We start from the raw sequence: 22,536 nt of genomic DNA on the forward strand, positions 1-22,536 counted from the left end.
CCATAGACATCCTAGATTGCTGTAGCCAGTGCTGTTCCATATCGTCTTTTCTGTACTGAACAAAAGACAGTTCTAGCAGTACAATTTGTTTTTAATTGACAGCCACCGGTAAGCACAGATACCTTTCATAATTTGAATTTTGGAAGTGGCAAGTATATCCCTTCCCTTCCTGTGTCAGTTTGGATATTTGTGTTGTACACCTCCTTTTTTTTTTTTAACAATCTCCAATTTTTCTGAGAAAGTTCTTGAAAATGGATTCGTAACCAAATCGATTACCACTCTGTTGTCTTATGACATATTGTTTTTTTAATTTGTAAAAATTAATTTGAAATATTACTTTGAAGTTCTTAGTATAATTCTCAATAACGGTCTCTATAATAAGCAAAACGAAATTCAGCTATTTTTCCATACTAATGATTGGACAGCTGCAAAACCAGGGCAGATCTTTGACTTTCCCATTGGTTAAAATCCCTAAGACCATCAACTGAAACGGAGAATACCTTCATCGGTTTATGTCCCACCTCTGCTCACTCATGGTTGTACACCTGCATAACAAGGGGCAGATCTTTGACTCTCCCATTGGTTAAACCTGGAGAATACCTTGAACTGTTTATGTCCCGCCTCCACTCACTTATGATTCGACTGCCACAGAGATAATGCAGATCTTCTATTGGTTTATATTATTTTATATACATAAATAAAATTCTGCACGATTTAAATTGTAAAAAAAAAATGTATCTGCGATCAACTCTTTAGTTGATTAATCGGTCTGATTTAATCAGAACAACCCTAATAAATTATATATATATATATATATATATATATATATATATATATATATATATATATATATATATATATAATATATAAAATTTACCTTTTGTTTTTCTCTTCCCAGTTTGAAATTCCCAATTAATATCACCTGGAAGAGGGCGTTTGGAACTGGTTGTTCTGCTGTCAAGTCAATCACCTATTTCCCCTTCCCTGATCATACAATGGGTGTTCCCAAGCAATTTAACCCGAGAGGCAAGGACCCAGCTTGGGAATTCTCTGCCTGGACTTGTTGGAGTACCTGATCAATAGTAACTCTTAAAGTGTAACTTTCCTCTCTAACCTCGATAAAAGGCAATGGCCAATACAACGCTCCTTGAGGATGGCCAACCAAGATCAACAACTTGTCATAATTCAAACCACACTCGCATGACTCGCAATGCACTCCAAACGGCAGTGATTTTACTGGATGAGCCACTGTGGTTCCCTGGGGATGATTATTTATGTTGCACTTGGAGAACGCTAAATAATACACAAGAGAATTCAACCTGAATTTTGCCGCCTTTCTGAATTTTTATAATTAAAAAAAAAACCGGGGTAGGTAGTGCTGAGGGCTTATCCACTAGCTTTTCATACTTTTCACCTCTAGAGGCCTGGTGTGGCGAGTTCACGTTCACTCCCAATGGGTGCTGAAGTACCTCCAAAAGTAAAAGGGCGAACTAGGTCAAAAACATGTAATAAATATGTACTGGGTCTTCTTTTAATGATTTACAGTTAATGCAGGATTGTATCACAAAACTACCACTTGACAGTCCCTGCTTGAGAGAGGACAGAGGACTCCAAGGAAGTGGGGTATTAAGGCGTGATTTGATGCTGGTGCTCATGGTGCCATAGTCCCTCACCTCTATTGAACACAAAATTCACAAGAACCGTGCTGAAACATTTGAAAAAAATATGGAAATGTAACACACTAGGACATTTGGTTTAGTGGCAAGTGGTGCATCAGAAACATGTCATTTTTGTTACATGAAATATACAGGCTCATAACAAACTATGCTATCATATTTTTGTCTTTTGATAATGTAAAATAAGTAAAACATATTCATTATAATAAGCAATAGATTTCTGTGTTGAGTTAAAACTTATGTCATACAAACAGACCACTTTATTACTGCTGGGCAAATGATAAATGCTATTTGGGTGACAATTTAAACCCATTTAAAAAAAAAAAAAAAAAAAAGTACTTGCATATAATTTTCTAAATCAGATTTCTGTGCTTAATTTGGACTTTCGACTAAGGCACTGACTTGTTCATGGTTTGGCTATACAGTAGGTTATATTCTAGTCTTACAGGTTTAAAATGTGTAAAATATTAGCATTAATGTAAAAACTGTTTCTAAACTGGAACCAGACCTCATAAGGTTTTCCAGCCCCTAATAGAAAGAGCTGAAATCATTAGCCTGGCTGTCTCTCCTCCTACAAACAATCCATTAAGGTTTTTTTAGCGGACAGAGGCAGGAATGTAACTGCCCATCTTATATACTCAGAGCCCTCGCCTTCTACAGAGATACTAGGGATGGAGTTACAGCTTTTCATTAACCTGGAAACCACCTAGTTACATGGTTCACAGGCTGGTCGCAGCTCACTTGGAGCTAACAAAGGGTGTCAGGCCAAGCTTGCAGCAGGGGGCTAGGTCCTCTAGGGCTGCCATCTGAATCTGATCAGGTCAACTGCTTTAACTCCTGCCTCATTAGGGGAAATAAAGAGGAGATTATGGTTTATGTAAGGTTCATGTTACAGAGGGCTGGCTCCCCCCTAGCCAGACATCGATGGCTGATTTATACTAGTAGATGATACCTTGCTGCTTCCTCCACTCCCCCCACCCCCCTTGTACAAACATATATATTAAAGCCTACCACATTTAACTCGGAGGGCAACAAGAATGTTTGTATTGGTGAGGCATCTTTATTTTTAAAGGTTCAAGCAAGACACATATTGTATTTAAGGAATGCCTAGTCACAGCATATGACATTTCCTTACTATGGCAGCAAACTGATATGCCACTGTACCTGCTAGAGTACATGTGTTTCTGTATTTGCATGTGTTGTTTTTGTTATTTAAATTGTGGACAACAAGAAATGTATAACAAAACACACTTTTTTTTTTTTTTACTGTTTTTGTGTATTAACTCAGAGTGTTAATACACAAAAACTCAAAATACAAAAAATGTATTTTTTTTTTTCTTTTGAGATTCTTGGAATAGGGATGTAAGAAGGCCTCGACAAGGAAGCAAAAAGGTTGTGTTTTTGTAGTTTTGCTTTGGAGGAGGGGGTATGTTTTGTCTGTTTGTGAACAAAACTACAACAGACAAAATAATAACCTGTCCTCCAAAACAAAAACAATGCATCTATGTTCACTGATGTGTGTGTGAAGCTTATGAACAAAACAACATTTGAAACAGCTAATGACAGGGTTGCCTTTGAGAAGTATACATGAAAACCTGACTTCTGTTTGATCACAGCAAGCATTTTGGCTGAAACTGATCTTTTGGAACTTCATGTGGAGACTTTGATGATTTGAGTGATGATGATGATGATGATGGTGTGACTGAATTTCAGAAAGCAGGATGTCAGGTCTCGCGAACTTATTTGAATGTTCTCTCACTCTCTCACGCACAGCATTGCTTATCGCATGCATTAATACAATTTATAAATTATATATATTGTCATACAAATCTCACGGTAGAATATGAAGATAACAGAGCGATCCCAGAGGTTAACAAAAAAGGCAAGTACCTGTATATTGGTGTTTTATACTAAATCCAATGTTGGTCCGCGCGAGTATTGACAAGCCTGTGTAACTGAACAGCAACATGATAAAAACAAATCTACCTTGGATAGAAGCGAGTACCGCTGCTGCCCAGTGTCACTTCATAAAATCAACTTATGGAGGTTATTATTAGTTTAGCAGTGCTTCCAAGAATAAATTTGAATTAATCCAGAGCCCAAATTGGTCCCTGTTTATTAATTTGTGAACTGTGCCTAGTTGTACATGCAGCACTCAAGGGAAAAAGACGTGGTACATACCTGTAGATCAACACAACTGCGTCACAACAACTTAGATTAACACGTACCACTTTACCAGATTTGGATCTCGTTGCTGATAAGGTATGTGAACTGAATTTGAGGGTTTGGTTCTGTTTTTATTTATAATTATTATTGATGCATGTTTAATTGGCAATGCAGGGCCATCTGCAGCCAAATATCAACAACCCCCTGGCAGTTCCATTGTTCCAAAGCACACAAGAACATTTTGGACATTCAGATTTAAGAACACATATATATTAATACATTTACTAAATAAACACGTACACATTGACTGAAATTTGCCATAATGCAGTGTGTAGTGTGATCCATGTATTAATGTTCTCTTCCTTTTCTCCATCCACAAGCTGAATTAGTTAGATTTTTCATAGAAACTCTGTTTAATACATAATTGCACAGGGAAGCACAGTTTAACCCATCTTAAGCTACTGTAGTAATACATTGAATTTTCCAGCATTATATTTCTATTATATTAGTAGTAGTAGTAATAGTAGTAGTCCTATTTAATGGGTCGATTGGGGACTGCGCCAGCCATCAAAGGATGGCTGGAGAAAGGATTCAATTTAGCATCCTCAACAAGAGGATGCTAACAAGGTCGGCCAATTAACTAATTTTAAATGAAAAAACGGTCAAAAAGACAGTAAATTAAATTGACAGAGAAAAAAGGAAGGGGGGGGGGGGGGGTGATACAGAGCACATCATTATGAGCCCACTGGTCGACAAAGGCCGTCATGTCACCAGTGGACTCTGCATGGTTGTGCTCTAATGTAACCCAGGACTGGACCAGGGTCCTGAACATGGCTCCGCAGTCAAAGAGGTCCTCCCCAGTGATCTTGCGCTTCCTGGTCTTGTAGATGGCCAGTCTGCCATAAGCCAGGAGCAGATTCACCAGATCGTCTCTCGCTTTGGTGGAGCCACAAACAGGGTGCCCAAAAATGAGGAGGGTGGGAGAAAAATGCAACCAGAACTGCAGCAGGAGGTTCTTCAAGAGGAGGAAGAATGGCTGCAGTCTGGTGCAGAAAAAATAAATACGAGACACTGACTCGGACAGACCGCAGAAAGGGCATGCAGCGTCTGAGTCGGTAAAGTGATGCAGGAACTCTCCTGACGTGATGGCGCCATGGAGGACATCCTACTTCCCCAGCTCGTCTCGGGACTAGCGGGGAATACAGGGCTTCCCACTGGGGACTCTCGCCCAATAGTAGTAATAATATTTTATTCTCTCAAATACTGTAGAAATGAGAATTACAATGTTTTTATTGTGAGTGTGAGAAAAGTGAGACAGCCAGTGAACTTGCTGTTGCAGTTTTAACTTTTTATAATGATAGCATACAATATAATTACAATAACAGGAGTAGACAGTACTTTTTGTCTTTGTTGGTTCAGTGCTATTGAATATTGATACAGTATCTGCATTTGGTTTATTGGTACTAAACAGCTCAGTTTAAAACTGTCCTCCTGGTTTTGTCATCTCACCGTGCACCTTCAGCATTGACATACATGCTTTCGGGGAAAAGTCTCACTCTTTGAGAGAATCCAACCTTGGCTGGATTCTACCAGTGCTTCAGTCTGTCCACAGCTAAGTGGTTCACAATTCCATGACAAATTGTTGGTCTGTAATCTCAATACAAATAATTGCCTGACTCAAGACTCATGACTCATGCCTCATGCCATGGAGCACTGCTTTCTGTAGTACACAAATATGCTTAATAACAAGCAACCAGTTGTCCTAAATGTCATGTATGATGTACTCTTTTAATTGACTCCATTTGTAAGACGGAGATCTCTAGAACTCACCCCATCCCCTTAAAAGTACTGGTTGTGTCTTTCCATCTGTCACTGGAACCAAGTTTGAAAGTGATTTAAAATCAGACCTGTTCATTTTCATTTCCATTGACAGCATACCAATGAATTGGGATTCTACCAGCCCAAGTAGTACTGTACTTCTTTTTTTTTAAATTTATTAAACTGAATCAACTGATAAAGAATCTTTAGGAATCATACATTTGCTAATCTGCCATCATGCAGGATAAACGCAGTTATTTTTTATGGATACGATCATACTTGCTAACATTTGGAAACTGTTCAGCAGAACGCTGATCATATATATTATCATATAATAGATTTATTGTAGAAGTTAGTTATCAGCAGATGTGTCAGCCGCACAAAGAGCACAACGTGTGGTTTTCACTAACTACTAGAAGATGCATTTTTTTCTATGGGTAAATATTGGGACTTTCTTCCTATGCATTGGGATGTGGGACATTTGCTAGGAAATCGGGACTGTCCCGACCATATACGGACTGTTTGCATGTATGTACGGTAGCAAAAGGCAATAACTAACTACCTACGTTACAGCAACTAAAATAATGTTAAAATGCACTCATGACAAGTACTTGGATTGTAGAACATAACCTCATTGATAACAGCACAGAGTGTAACAATAAATTGAACATAATACAACATACATATTTTAACATCCTAATCTGCAGGAGTTCATTGTTGTTAATCTTGGCCTTTTTTCCCACTCTGCTCAGCAGGTGACTCTGCGAATAAAAGTTCCAGTCTTCGGCTCTGGGGCTGTTTTAAAAAATAAATACATTTAAAAAAAAATGCTACTATGGATTTTTAGTGTAAATAATAAAAAAAATAACAGTTTGAAATACAGCAACTGCATGATGTTGACAAAGGTGATTTTCATTGGTCAATTTGCCTTGCTACGGTGCATAGAGCACTACTGTTGGATGACAGTGATGGGTGAGTGGAATCCAAGCCTGATCCACTTTATACAGCCAAACTTTATGATCCAGCTCCAGTGAAACTAAACTCCATTTCTTTTTTTTCTTTTTTTTTTTTTTATAAATCATGTTAATACAATGTGCTACTGATCTTACGGTCTGAAGTGCTAAGACCGTGATGTTTTTTAAGTCAGTTTGCGTAAAAATGATGCAGCACACAAATCATTATAGAAATCTTTGGTAATTCAAAATCTTTTATCGACGGGGATAAATGTAACCCCCCCTGGGATGACAACGGAAAGGGCAGAGCCAGGGAAATCCCCCTTTTCCTAGTAGATGGTGCTGTGCAGGGGGATGTACTGAGGAAAGATCCATGCACAAATAAAATTGGTCCATATTGTCGATCTCTGATCTTTTCTGTAATGTCCAAATGCAGATTAAATAGAGCATGCACCGTCTCTGGTGTGATTTTGAAAAAGATAAGATGGTGCAGATGGAAACATTGCATTAGAATCTCATTGCGGTGATGGAGTTGAACTTTATTTAGAGACTAACAGATTGCGCCCTCGATTTGGTAAATTCTTTATTCTATATGTTTATATCAGTTAGTAACTTTTTTTTTTAAACTGTCTGTCTGCATAGCCCAAGGTGTTCCTTGCACTGTGTTTAATCCTTTTTGTATGTCTAGTCATTATCAGCTTAAGTGAACATTCCAGCAGTGTAATTAGTAACAGTGCTGGCATACCGTTTGAGTCCCTTCGATCAGGCTTGCACTACTCCACAGCCCCTCCTGCTGATACTCAGTAATAGAAATGTATAACCAGGCTGAAGAAAAAGCAACGAGCCACAAAAACACAATCTGCTTCCTAAGAATATTCTCACAGAAAAAAAGCTTTCATTTGAAAGTAGTGTGGTGTCCTTTTGTGGAATAAAAACGACGGGGGGGGGGGGTTATGTTAGTGAAAGTATGTTGGAGAGGTCTGGGTATGGTGGTTGTTGGCCATGTTACTGTATCTGCTACAATAGAAATAATAATGTAAAATAATGTGTATTTAAAATTGTGCATCATATTCAATATATGCAAAGGCTGTTAGTAACGAAGAAACTAATCCATACCATTGTTACCGTTCATTTTCCAGATTTATAGGCAGCAATGTGGAGTAGTGGTTAGGGCTCTGGACTCTTGACTGGAGGGTCATGGGTTCAATCCCAGGTGGAGGACACTGCTGCTGTACCCTTGAGCAAGGTACTTTACCTAGATTGCTCCAGTAAAAATCCAACTGTATAAATGTGTAATTGTATGTAAAAATAATGTGATATCTTGTAACAATTGTAAGTTGCCCTGGATAAGGGCATCTGCTAAGAAATAAATAATAATTTATTTTAATACAGAATTTAAGGATCTATAATGCTTAATTACTCATCACTGTATATCCTTCACTCCAAATAAATCACGTCAATGGGGCCTTTGTTCTTGGTTGGGTTTTTTTTTTTTTGTCCTGTGCTTTCCAGATCTACAGGTATACATTCTCGGGCCATTCAGGATTTCTTCTCATCATCCTTCATCTAAATCCAAGACAGTTGCTCAAAAATTCCATCCTGGTGTGATTATTTCAAATTGAATGACCCGTATCTAGCATGAAGAAGAAAAACTGATAAGCATAAATCATTCAAATATAATTTTTGTTTGCTTTTATTGTTATTTTTTTACATTTGGTTTTTTCAAGTACAGTCAAATCTATCAGATAAAACCTACACAGACTTCCCATATCTCCTCCCACATTCTTTCCACGTGTGTCCCCATCTTTGAGATGGAATAACATGTATACATTGAAGACTACTTGCATGCCTGTGCTGCACATCACTATGCAAATATGACATACTTATCATAGGCGTAATTTACATGGGGGACATGTCCCATTACTTTTTCATTATTTCAGATAACAATCTTTATGCATGCATCAGCTACAGAAACTGTCTCACCCACTTTTGAAACCAAAGTTACGCCACAGATCATTAAGAGAACATTAACTTTAAAATATCATCTCTTACTTTAAATGATTTAAACAACAGTAGCATAATCTCCATGGTTTAATAGATCTTATTTAGTATGTATTGTTTTTAGTAAGTTTGTAAACTGTTTCTTGATTTATTTGTAAAGTACAAGTGCTGTTGTATTTTCCACTAGCAGTCAGGTTTACAAAGCTCCATTTTCTTTAGTTTTGAAAAGGTAATTTGCGAGTGATGTGATTTGAGTGCCGCTTACGTCTGATAGCAGTACACTTTTGGATGCTATTGTGCACATAAATAATGTTGTACAATTGGATGAAAAACATACTTAAAATAGCTTTGTTACTCCTTGCACGTGTTTCTTAAACACATACGAGGAAAACTTGTTATTTGTGTCTGTTTTTAATTCAGCACATGTTGTTTATGCATTTCCGGAAATTATCACTTTTCTGTCGGTTATAATCCTGTAACCAAGTGGAAGTACGTTATAATATGAAGATTCCAGGACTGTTCCATTCTTCCCTCTTTAGAATTAAGCTAATCACTTTCTATCCTTGAGGAGGTGTGGTGGGCCTCGCCTGCCGGAGGCCATGAAGTCAGAGTATTAAAAATGATCTCTGTAGCTAATGAAAGGGTCTTGAAGTCCATCTCAAAAAGCATTGCATTACAGACATGGGGGAAATAGTAAAATGTCCTGGAGAGTTGCAATGGCCCATTTTAAAGCAGTTGTAAAGAGCTTGATGAAAACTCATTTATTTATTGCTTCTTGTCTAATCCATGTGTTGTCTGAAATTAGTTTTTCACCTTTTCTTTCCCACCAAGGCAGGCAGGGGGGCATGGGGGATAATGGATTGTAGAGGGCTATCGGCCAGCTGCCATAGGGTATTCAACGCACAGCACATGAGGGGCAGTCTTTAAGCTGTCGTCTTGATAAGGACATCTGCGAATTTGTATTAATTAGCTCAGATTTCTGTGTCCACAATGTGATTCTCTTGTTTTAGAGGTGCAGGTGTTTTTATTTTAATTTTATTAATACAATTTTGATGCCTGGCCCTTGATTGTTGTGTAATGGTGTTTATAGTTTATTGTTCAGGAACATTAATACACTGTGGCATTGGTTCTGAGATGGAGCTGCTTTGAATAATTTGGAGGATTTTGCACATGAAAACTTGTGAGTTAACCTCAAGCAGCCATATCATTTAGATTGCTCTCTGATGTTTGTGGTGGATGTGTGGTTGTTGTAGTTGTCCAAGATCACCCAACAGAGAAATATTCACAAAAAAAGTTGCCCAGGGTGATATTCTTAGTCATGGATAATTAATCCTACTTGCAGTCTCCTACTTTCTCTCCTAACATATATATGATGTAACCTTTAACCCAGGCTGTACAGCATACTGCTTAACTCCTTCTCTGTCCATAGATATCTGCCCATTAATTTGTATTTAACAATATATTGTAGTTGAATTAAAAACTCTTAATAAATAATTTAAAAAAAGATATGCTTTCTCAAGGCTGTGCCCATTTAAGTAGTGTAATGACATATTATGTTTCGTTTTCAATACATTACTTAAAGAAGTTATTCTTTAAAGTGCAAACTGAGTTGCTTTCAAAATAATTTCACATATAGCACCTGCAGCTTTTGCCAGTAAGTTGTATATTATCTGGTGCTTCAGTTGTGATTGTCACACTGTAATATGAAATGCAGTTAAGGTTTTACTGGAACGGTTTTCTCACTGAGTGGGAGGGGTGAGGCCCAGTCCTATTGTTGATGTTTAAGTCTTGTTGTAGTCATCTGGGTGTTGGTATCTGTTCAGGGTCAGATGCAAACCCCACATTACATTGAAAGAACGAGAGTAATTTGTAAATGTCATGTTGGATGAACTCGTTTCTTAGGGTACAAACTGTATAAAAACACAAGTGTTTCCTTGCCAATCCCTTGGCAGGTTCATTATCTACAGAGCCCCTGGCAATAGCTGGCCTGTGGTGAGAGTGAAATTTAACCCTCAGCTTGAGACAAGGCCTCAAAGAGTCAAGGAGGCTCAGCTTCTGAAACATGAAAGTCAATGTATTGGGTTTACCGTCTCTCTGTCTCTATCACTCCCTGCCCTCTGTCTCAGGGGCGGTAATAAATGGATGAGAATGATTTCCCAATAAGAGCAAATACAAAAAACATGAGTAGGGGTGGGGGGCACAAAAACCTGGCGCCAGTGTAATGTCAGAAAATGCATCCCTTGGTCATATGAGCATGTGTAATAGCTCTGTCGGTCATATGGGCAGGCACAATACCTGTTTCAGTAATCCCCACCTCACTCTTTTGTCCCACCTATTTATTTTTTGCATCCCGGCCTTTGTCAAATCATTTAAACTGGCAAGATTCAGTTGAAATAGTTGTATTGCCACAAATAATTGTACTTTATTTATATTCTGCCTTCCTGCTGTGTTAAGAAAGCCAAGTTTATAGAGATCAGGAAATAAAATAACATTTAGAACGGATAAAACAAAATAATTATTCCCCAAATAAAATGATAAATTATAAAAAAACTAAAATAAAAAAGATTCACAGGGCTCCAATTATTGTTTAAAACGGTTTACCGAGTATAAAAAAAAAAAAAATAACTAGCTTGACAGAGGAACCAACCAATGGTTGACCCGATCATGATTGGGTTGTATTTTGGGTTAAATATTTCGATCAAGCATTTTTTTCTTTTTCTTTAAATAAACTGTTAAATCACATTTGCTGACGGTCTTGTGATCTCAAGTTAATTTATGTATTTTATGTTATGGTAACACCACTGCTTTACTTAGTGTTAGCAGAGCTCCATCACTAAACAATGAGTTGCGAATGAATCCATAGTTCTATGAAAAAATAATATTGTCCATGCCACTTTTTCCGCTATAAATATGTGAAATATGTGTCTTGCTAATATCCGTTCTTCCTATATGGCCTTTCCACTGACAACAGATACCACGGAAAATAACATAGATTCTTCTGGGAACATGTGTAACGTCGCTTATTAAAGATACATTAATATTTACACATGCATGTGTTATTTTTAAATTTTAGTGTCAGTATATGAAAGACATCTGCTTTAATGTTTTTTATATATATATATATATATATATATATATATATATATATATATATATATATATATATATATAAATAATGTTAGCATTAAGTCATGTATTAGAAAACTGAATCTGTTTTTACTATTTAAGTAAACTAATATTTTTTTTAACTGGGTTAATTAGTGGATTTGTTCGGGTATTCAAAGAGTTTCTGCTACAAAGTTTTACAAAGTTGTATAGCAACTACTGGTATCTTCTTTTGTTGCTATGCTCTTAAACAGATAAAGAAACCACTAACATTTTCAAAAATTAACTTTATACTATTTTAATATTTTGAATGATATATTTTGTAAATGATTTATTGCAGGGGGTGTATATTTCCATGTAAACATTGTAACGTTAATAAATCAACCCTGCATAATAGTGTGGGATGCATTTTCTGACGGGGGTGCAAAATTTGATATAAAATGCTACCGGGATGCAGTTTCTGATGGTAGACCGGCCCTGATAATAGCCAGTGTCATTTTAACTAATTAAGAGCCCCGGCTCTGTCTCTTGTCTTTTTATTCCCCCTTTATCTTTTCTTCTGTGTCTCTCATTTCCCCTGGAACTTTTCCTTTTATGTTGTCCTTCTGTGTATCTCTTGCAGTTTTCCTCTATCTTTTTTTTTTAAAACATGTTTAATTAAATATAGCTAACATTTCATAACCCCTTACCTGATCAATGCTTTGTTTAGTCTTGCAGTACTTCATATGATACTGTGGGATGTATATGTATTTGATTATAACTTAATTTTATTTTTTAATGAAGAGGTGACAAAACTGTCAGCTAAAAGGTTGACTGCTGACTGCTGTATTTTTTTCTAGTTACCTAAAACAGGTAAAGCTTCCTGGTTTAGGTAAACATAACATTAAGAAAACATATTATACCTTGTTAACAAATTCTGGCTGGTACATATTCAGTTACATCACAATCATTTTATAAATACTAAATGAATACACTGAGAAAAACTTGAAGTCAAAACGTTTTCACATTTAATTTAGTACTAAGTTTAGTACTATTGAGTGTTTAATAGCTATGGATCATAGATCACAATATCATATTAATGTTGCTCGTGAAACAGCATTAAAAATGTTTCAAAATGTAATATCTTGAAGGAATTTAAATGTAAAATGTATAATGGCATAATTTAGTAAATGCTGTTGAATTTGGTATGTTGATGAGGTTGTTTTAAACTCCTCAGGATACTTCGATTTTTTTTTATCATCTGGCCTTTTAGGTTTATAATGATGAACGTTACAAGAAATTATTCAAACATTTTCCAATTTGCTTCTAATATGCTACATTTTAGAACTGAACAAGTCAAGATTCAAAACTCTCTAGACACAAGGCCTCCATGCTTCCTATTCGCATATATAAAGCAATAACACACAAGTAAGTGTGAATCATGATACGCAGCAAAGTAACTCTAACAAGCTAAAAAGTAGTTTGCCTTTGTACAACCACATACCTTTCACTGTGCTCTTGTGCTTAACAATTAGCCTTATAAAGTGGCGTAGTAATATATCAGTGTGATGAGACTAATGAGACCTGTGCAGCGTTACTGAGGCAGGGTTGAAATCTTTCAGCCAGTTTGAGTGTTTGGTTTCTCCACGTCTTTTTGTAGTCATTACTCGTATCCACTAAACGGTGCATTGTTTTCAGAAACACCCTATTTACTATTGAAGCCTGATTATCCTTTAAGGTCTAAAATGTTATAGACCAGTACTTTAACACTTACAGACCTCGCAGTGTCTATAAAAATTTAAGTGGGACTGTCCCTACTGATTTGGCCAGCCTTGTGAACTTCTAAGGCCCAGGTTTCTTTATAGTAGCCCTGACACACAAGACCCCAGCTCATTCCAGTAACACTGTTATCACCCCCCTCTCTTTCTCCTCCCTGACAACTGAAAACATGTTAAAACCTTAAAACAAGAGGAGATTGTGGATAAGAAATAATTTTTTATTATGCCTTATAATGAAGAAGAGAGCTGTATGAGCTTTGATATGGAATGAGAAAAGAATTCCTTGCGACATGAAGAAAGTTACAATGTTTTTATTTCCCAGTCATAATTTACTACTTGATCCTAGACCTGCTTTTGCTTACACTGTCTTTGACTCCCGGTGGTGCATTCTTGAACAGACTGCATTAATAACAAGAGGGAACCGCTTTGCGCCTCTAGCCAACTTCTGAGTTTCAGAGCTAATTGGAGACGGCATTTAATACAAAATACTGGTAAGATTTGTACCTGGTACTCACTGGAATATGGATCCCAGTTTATGTGCTGGAATAGGGTAGTTAAGCTCCTAGGGAGTATAGAACAGCTCTTTGTCACAATACACATCTGTTTTGCCCTAATTCTAAGCCTGTCTGGCACTGATAAACATGTTACTGTACAACAGAAATTCGAATGACATTTGTTATGACTGTAGACCAAATATAAGACTTCTCTAAAAGCCACTGCCATAACTTTATCGTAATGCTGCTGAATCTGACAAAGCTGCTGAAATGTGAAATATAGGGATGTACAAGGAGAGCCAGGGTGACTGTGAGAAAAGGTTGATCTGACAAGTTTTGAAGTTCAGTAGTGTAGTCTAATTAAAGAAGATGAAGGCCAGTTTGTAGCGTTTAACTAAATGGATTCCCAACAGCACTGTTGTTTTGGGTTTGTTGCGGCTCATTTGTAATAAACAATTGGTTTAGCGACCTCTGGACCAGCACACAAGCACACAAAATTATTTCTGTTCATCCACCTTAAGAGTATTTTTACACTTTTAACTTTAAAGTCTGTTTTAAAGCTTTTTTTCAAAATGGCAGCTCTAGTGCACTGGGGTTTGAGATCTGTCCTCTAAATCACTGCAGGAAAAGCTCTGGCTTTTCTGTTCAGTGCCACATTATGGATCATTATTGCTGTGTTAACTGTTTGATAATGTGGGCAATAATCCTTACACTATCAGTGCACTAGAGCGGGCATTTTGAAAAAAAGCTTTAAAACAGACTTTAAAGTTCTATTATTATTAGTATTATTTGTTTAATTAGCAGACGCCTTTATCCAAGGCGACTTACAGAGACTATGGTGTGTGAACTATGCATCAGCTGCAAAGTCACTTACAATTACGTCTCACCCGAAAGACAGAGCACAGTTCTAAGTGTAAAAAGTTGTCGGGATGTTAACAATGAAAAGAAAAATTACAGGAACATTATTTAAACAGTTTAGAAACACATGTGGACGTGTAACGCTATATTTTTCAGAACCCCGCTACTTACTATTTAAGATTAGCTCTCTCAACACTGCAGACCTCAAAGGGGTCTAGGAAAGGTATCTCCACTCAAGACAGCAGACTCCATTCAAGTGCAGTCTAAGGAAAAAAAATACTCAGCTTAACAGATGAGTTAACTGAGTCTGGTATTCTCCTAGATATAATATTTCAACAATGGAAATAATACTTCTATTGCATAGCAGTTTCACACGTCAGGTTTTACTACAAGCTTGATTAGCCATCGTGTATAGGTAACAAACTCAGGTGTGTCTTATTTAACTCCTAGTAAAACCAGGAATGGATCAAACAGCTATGCACTTTCTACGCCTGATTTGTATTATTTATTTCCGTATAAGACAGTGAAACTATTTTGTTGTAGTAGGTTTGTCTTTTTGATAATTAGTGCTGAAAGAGTACCACATTAGCCACCTGAGATGCCACATCTCTTTCGCATTGGGTGCCCTACGTGAACCTAGGTTAACTGCTGTTTGGGAAGAGGTGCAAGGAAATGAACTGACCCCAGGTCGTGCAGTGAGTAAGTGACTAGGTCTGGATTCACCACCAGAATCCCCTGGTTTCTGAGATATTTAGCAAGGGAAGCTGGTAAAGTTGTGGTCAATGAGGCAGACCAAGAAAAAGAAAGGTTCATGCCTGACCTGATGTCATATGCATTTAATTAAGGTTGATTTAAATTTGTTTACAAGCCCCACCGGTCTTAAATCTTCTTGAGCTCTCTTTTTTTATACATGTTAGTAGTTGCTTTATGACATTATTTTAACTGTTTTCTCGAACGGGTTACAAGCTGTTGGGAATCACAAAATTGGATTCTAAAGGACGCCCCTCTAGGATGTTAATGTTTTGTGTTATAACATTCAGCAAGGTTTCTCCAAATCAGATCCAGTCAGGTATTCTGTGTCCCCAGAAAGCCAATAAGACTTGTATCTTTTGACCTTGTGTCCTGGCAGTGAAAGCCACATGGGCAAAATAAAATGTAACTCTACCACAGCTAAGTACCACGGGGCCTGTGCTTACATGTAGAAATATGTCTTTTAATGAAATTGGTTACCTGGAGTTCTGAGTCAAGTGCCTTACTTCATACTGAATGCATATGAAGCAATGTGTTGGCCAATATAATTGCCACAATGTCGTCAACTAATTTGTTATGCAAAACACATAACCAGGATCTGCTGCTGTGTGTGTGTGTGTGTGTGTGTGTGTGTGTGTGTGTGTGATTGTGTCTAAACTTTATCTTGTTATGTCTTCAAATTCTTCATAAGTCATCACAAGGTCCCTTGTCACATTTAGTTAGTTAGTAAACGAGTTCTCTTAATAGTAATGTACAATCAACTAAAAGCGGGTTATTTAAAGAGCTTGGATATATGCTGAATGCAAATCAGTGGGCAGTTATACAGTGAGTATAATGCTGCAGTTTATATAGCTAAAAGGTTGTGAAAAAACACCACAAAGTCCATGCAAGTCTAGCTTTGTCTTTTTTTTTTTAAGCGTTTTAAAACACTTCAGATGGGCCATTTTTAAATTGAATTTAAAGGTGTGTGCTTGAAACCAAAGGAATAAACCTCAAAAAACATCTTCTAAACTCCAAGTCTTGTAAGCTATTTTGAAAGATTAAACCACTGTCATTCTTCCTGCTATGGCTGCTATTTTCATGTTGCAGTGTTTCGAGAGGCCACTGATTCTCTTAATTACACACTATTATTATTTTTTGTTTGTTTGTTTTATTTTTGTAGAATCTTAGAAGTATTTTATAAGGCTTGAAGTCAGTCTTTAATGCGGTTTTATATAGTTGTTTTTTTGCAGCTCTTTGTGTGTCGTGGAGAGGAGCGAGCTTCTGTCAGAGGCATCATTGTAAAACCCTGTGAAACAGTCTCTATTAACTGGTCAGGCCTTTTCTCCACAGACAGAGCTCTGTTGGTTTGTAAAAAAAAGCTTTTCATATAAAAAATGTACACGTAACCATAGAATTGTTACTAGCGTGTTTGTCTCGACCAGCCAGCTACAAAACCCTGCTGTAAAATGAGTACAACTAATTGGTCACCATGGGTTAAGTAAATGTTTTAAATTATCAGATGCAGGGGATGTGTGTAAGAGAGTCCTGTAAAATGTGCATAAAGAAGTGCAGGCTGTTACACAACTATTGAATTCCAGCTCTTACGGGTCTCTCCTTCCTAACGTGGCTGTAATTGACATCGTATGGGTTTGGACTGTGAAGGGAGAGCCATATTGACATTCTTAATACATTTTTTTTTTTTATCATTTCCAACTGTGGTTATTACGAGAGCTGAGTGGACCTTAAAAAATAGGTCCTCATTTAATGTTTTTGTTCTCCTTTAGTATGTTAGGTTTATAATTTTTGAGGCCTGTACTTTGAAGGCTGCTTGATGCAAGGCAGTCAAATTAAAAAGTGAGAAAGTGTTCTGTCCTACTGAGGGTACATCTGGGAATTGAATTTAGAGGAATTTTGGTACAGGGGCAGTTATAGTGAACCTTTTTTTTAAGTTTCCCTAATTTGGACCCTGTGAATCCAGGAGCTAAAATTAACTTTTACAGTGTTCCAGTACACACTAAAATAAGATTCCAATTAAATTAAGTCAAAAAAAAAAAAAAATCGGGTCAGGCTCGGGTCTATATTTGAAACACCAAAAAACGTTGTCTGTCCATTCAGCGTACTCGTCTGTAACCCTGTAACAAACAACGTATTAGAAGGTAAATTTATTTCCTGCACCAAAGCAGAGGTGATTAAGGAGGAGTCAGCCGACTAAGTGTTCTCAGTTTGTGTTTGATACGTTGCAAGATCCTTTTATTGTGTCTGCTTGGTGCTATTAAAAATGCCTGTGGACGAGGTGAAACAAAAGATAGCGCAGGGTAGTGGATAATAGTTCGACAGGTAAATCAGAAGTGTGGAATTCTTTTGGAATCATAGCAAATGAAAATCATGAAAATCATGATTCGGTGCTTGTAAAACCTGTCATTATGTTTTTGTGTACGACAGCCACAAAAGTGGTACTCTGCGAAAGCACAGGTGTAGCTCCCTTTCAACTGGTGGCATGAAAGGAATAGACACTAAGAGAGGTATTTTATAGTAAAGTAAGTAGAGATAGTTAATGTTACAATGTTAAAATATATCCAGACCACTAGAAAAAGCTACCATGCTGCATAGCCTATTGTATAAACTGAATCTGTGGAGAATGGTAGAGATATCTGTATGTGAATGTGAGAGTCAGTCGATGCAGGAAGTGGGTAAAGGACAAACACTTGCAGGTCTTATTAAAGCGGGTTGGGTTGGGTCGCGGGTAAGAAGACGGTGCTGCAGTGGGTTGCTAATTCGAGTCGGGTCCTGTAGTAGCGGGTCCAGGTTGGAAGTGGGTCATAAAAGTCTGACCCACACAGGACTCTGGCATATGGTGCCACTATCCTTGTAAAGCGGTCATGTAACACAAATCTTTGATAACTGTGTGCAATTATTAAAGGCTAACAATGCATAAAATGTATTCTAGTTAGTTGAATTCATTTTTTTTTAATTGGCACATAAAAGGATAGCAGTGCTGTAATATAATACTGAATCCTAAGGTATAGCTCTCTTTGAACCAATCTAGTGACCCAGAATCTTTTCAGTGTCTTCATTGTTTACACTTTAGGAATTCACTTTTTATTAAGCATTGTTTTTTTATGTGAACTACTACAACACAACATTTATGTGTAATAAAACAAAAGCTTGATAGTCAGAGCTCTTTACTCCAAATCATCATAGACCTTGTGTTTTTCTAATAGGAAAAATTCCAAAAATACATTCTAATATGAATAGCAAACAAAATACATAAGCTCCTATAAATGTCTGAGTTGTTTGTTTATGGTTTGATTATTTTATTTGGTACAGTTTTCTAAAAAAAATCATGCAAATGGTGATTTTTAGTAAATATCTTTCCAGAATGTAGCCCAACATATGTACAATATTGTATGTATATTGAAAGGATTTAAATATGAAGGGATAAATATTGAACATGAACACTATCTAGTGTATGTGTTATACTGTAACAGACTACTGTGTAAACAGTCGCATGGGTATAGAGTAATAGCTATTTTTGAAATAATTAAACAATGTTAGCACAAGTGTTTAAACACTAAACGGAACACCTCAATCAGTTGTGATGTGTTTCTTTGTAGTGTTTTGCACATTCCACTGTGAGAATTTGTGAAGATCGTTTTACAAAGGTTCTATTCATTTATGCTCCTTGAGCATTTCAAATCTTAATAAACATCTTTTTTTTTTTTAATAAAACAATACATTTGTTACATATGGATTTAGTTTGCCTAACAAGTTATGAAAATGTACTGGCATCAGATGAGAATACTGCTTGAACATGATAAGTCTTTCATTCCCTTGTGTCAGAGTATGAAGTGTCATCGGTGTTGCTTGGCATCCTTGATAGCCACCCGATACACACTTTGCTTGTATATACCAGCCATGCTAGTTCACTACTGGGGCTGGTGCATAATACCATTTGATGTTTTTCTGAGAGTGATATATTTTACTGAGAATGAAATCTGTATAAGACACTAACACCCATGTAACAATAAACACTGGTGAGCACCAGCGAATTTAAAGCACGGCCGCTGCTGCTTGTATTGAGTGGATATGCTGTCAGTTTAATCAGCCTTCTATCTCTACAGGTTCCAAATCCAGAGGGGGACTAGTGACCCAAACAGCTACAAGAGCCTCCGTGACTGCTTCCGGACCATATTCCGGAATGAAGGGTACCTATTTGTCAATGGGTTTGAACTTTCAATCATTGGCCTCAATTGGTTTGACAAGCTATGATGATGTAACTGTGTGGTATTCTGTGGTAATTTAGTAAAGCCCTGTTCCAATCAAGTCTTGGTTGAAACAGTATCCTGGGCTATAATCTACTGAGAGCTCCAGGAAATGACAGTGTCAGGTCATACACTGAATGCCAAAGAAAACAAAGTGAAGAGATATTAATTCAAACACATAAACATGTGCTTACCTCTTTACTAAAGAGCTTGCTGTTTTATATTATTGGTAAGGTGTGTGTCTTTGAACTGTGGGGTTTGTTGTTCACGTCCAACCCTTGTCTCTCCATTCAATTCACTTGTCTGATACCAAGTCATTACAAATACATTGGGGGACTGACAGTGATACGTGATAAGAGAAGAAACAAGATTGAGTTCTAAAGGGTATTCTGGTTTTAGTTCCACCTCACCTTTACCTGTAAACCAGCTGGCAGACTGATTGCTGGTTTTAAGCTGCCATGCGGCTACCTAATTCTATACAGATTCAGCTCATTATTTTCTATAAATGTGCAGTTCATTGTCCAATGAATGTACAGGTACCTAGGAAATGCTACCCTTGATGGCAATACAAGTGTAAAGCACTGACCTTCAGTCCTCTTTGTTTATGCTTCAGCCCTGTCAGATCAGCACTGGATACCCACAGGCTCTTTATTTTTTGCATAACTAAGAAATGCAATCTGTAAACACCTGTTGGGCTTTTAAGATTTTAAAACAGATTTCACAATATTATTTGTTTGTGTGCAGGCTGCTTATGTAATAACATAGAGTGACTAGGGCATTATTGCTTGGTAAGGACCACAAGGGAGGTAGTTAAACATTTCGAAGTGATGTTACCTGGGAGCACTTAACAGACACTATTAGGCTGTATTAAAGGAAATACTCCTAATGATCATTAAATTTGGTTCACTGTCAGACAACTTTGACAGCTTTTTAAATGATTACTGTGTCTGTCAACCATGGATTTACCTGTCTAGAGCTAGATAGCCAGTATTGTAAAAGCTAGCATTCATTTTCTGACTTTTTATATAACTGAGACCATATGACGTGCTGTTTGAGACAAGATTTACACTGTGCAACAAAGGGTGTTTTTAAGCAAGCTAACTTGTGATCCCACACAAAATATTATTATTGTAAATGATTAGTAAATATGTATAAAGCATTTGTAAATGTTATAACTAAACTGATGCCTGATGATGAAATGAGTGCTATTTTATCACCTTATGTATTCAGTCTATAATTCCTCAAACAAAGCAGGTCTTCCATAATGAACTGGTAACAGCTGTGTATACAGGGTTTTCTGGGGCTATACATGCACTGGGGATTCTGTCACTGTTTGATAGGTTAACAGTTTAAGTCATGAGTTCAAGTTCATGTTATCTTGAGTTATTGAAGTCTTCAAAATGAAGTGGTTTAAAATGTACTATATGCATCAAGTTATCAAACTGCTCTGAGCTGTATTTATGTTACCTCGTCAAGTGAAGAATGTGTACTCTTATTACAAACTGAACCCATTATATACAGATCAGTTTGAGAAAGCATGGGCATGATCAAACACTGACGGATTCAATTTATGTAAAGTGTAGATGATATTAACATGTTGTATTGTGTTGTATCTAGTAAGAATAAGAAAGAGCAATGGAAATGAAAGTTCCTCTAGATGTTGATTGTTCTCTGGTGCTGGGAGGTTTGTTGCAACATTAATCCTCTTAAGCTAGCTTATTTTAAAATGTTGGTAGAATAAAATACACAAAGTGGTGGATTCAATGAAACAATACAGCACCCATATTTTGTTCTATTACAACATTTAGAGGTATGGCATCTACAGCTATGGCCAAAATATTACCATCACCTGGAATTATAAGATTGAGACATAATGAACAACCACAAACAAGTTCAATTGAGCATTTCTTATTTTCATGGAGGCAATGATTTTGTTTGAGGAATAATCATCCACAATTTTGTAGTTTAATATATACAGTATGTATTACAGAGTAGTGCACTGTAATGTTTATCTGTGTTGGTGACTTAGCATTTTGAGCTTGGAGAACTGGCCCCCTTGTCATTGACAGTTTGCAGACCTGTACTAAACCACTTGGGAGTACATCTGTTTATTGAGAGCTGACAGCTTTATAGTCTACATAAAACTGATCTGGTGTGAACTGAGCGCAGGTCAAGTCTGGCATCTGACAGTAGGAAAATGCTACTGAGCTCCAGCTCTCATTACATGTATACTGTACATACATTCCAACATGTAAATATGCAAAGTAGTATATAGAGATACATATGGATATCTGTATGATTTAATGTACTAATGAACTTCTCTGTCGATATCCGTATAAATTGGAGAGCATAGTTGTAAATTATTATTAACAATTTGAAATTGCATTAATGCTTACATGTCAATGCATATACATGTGAAACCAAATTCGAAACACCTGACATGCAGTAACACTGTAGGGTTGATATTCTTCAACGGAAATAGAGGGGGGGAGATTGGAATAGATTAATTAGCAGAAAGATAAATAATAGCTACAAATTATTCCTGACACTGATACACCATTTAAACCTACCATTTAAGTGCTGCAGGTAAAAAAAACAAAACAAAAAAAAAACATCATGATACACCTGGATTACAAGATGTGTAATCTGTAAAAAATGAAATTGTGCAACTGCCAAAATGGGCCCTGTCTAATAACTCCCCAGGGCTAAATTTA

At 36.8% G+C, this 22,536-nt stretch overlaps 1 protein-coding gene across 3 annotated transcripts in view; it reads left to right on the top strand.

Moving 5' to 3' along the window:
- Window positions 1-22,536, top strand: part of LOC117402260 (mitochondrial 2-oxodicarboxylate carrier-like) — a 198,648-nt gene that overhangs the window by 130,977 nt on the left and 45,135 nt on the right. For all 3 annotated transcript variants that reach the window (XM_034003353.3, XM_034003266.3, XM_034003518.3), the window contains one exon: window positions 19,682-19,765. In XM_034003353.3, the coding sequence (XP_033859244.1) occupies window positions 19,682-19,765 (84 nt within the window). The remainder of the gene's footprint in view (window positions 1-19,681; window positions 19,766-22,536) is intronic.

This window comes from Acipenser ruthenus, chromosome 18, assembly GCF_902713425.1.
Source record: "Acipenser ruthenus chromosome 18, fAciRut3.2 maternal haplotype, whole genome shotgun sequence".
In the NCBI taxonomy this organism is placed as follows: domain Eukaryota; kingdom Metazoa; phylum Chordata; class Actinopteri; order Acipenseriformes; family Acipenseridae; genus Acipenser; species Acipenser ruthenus.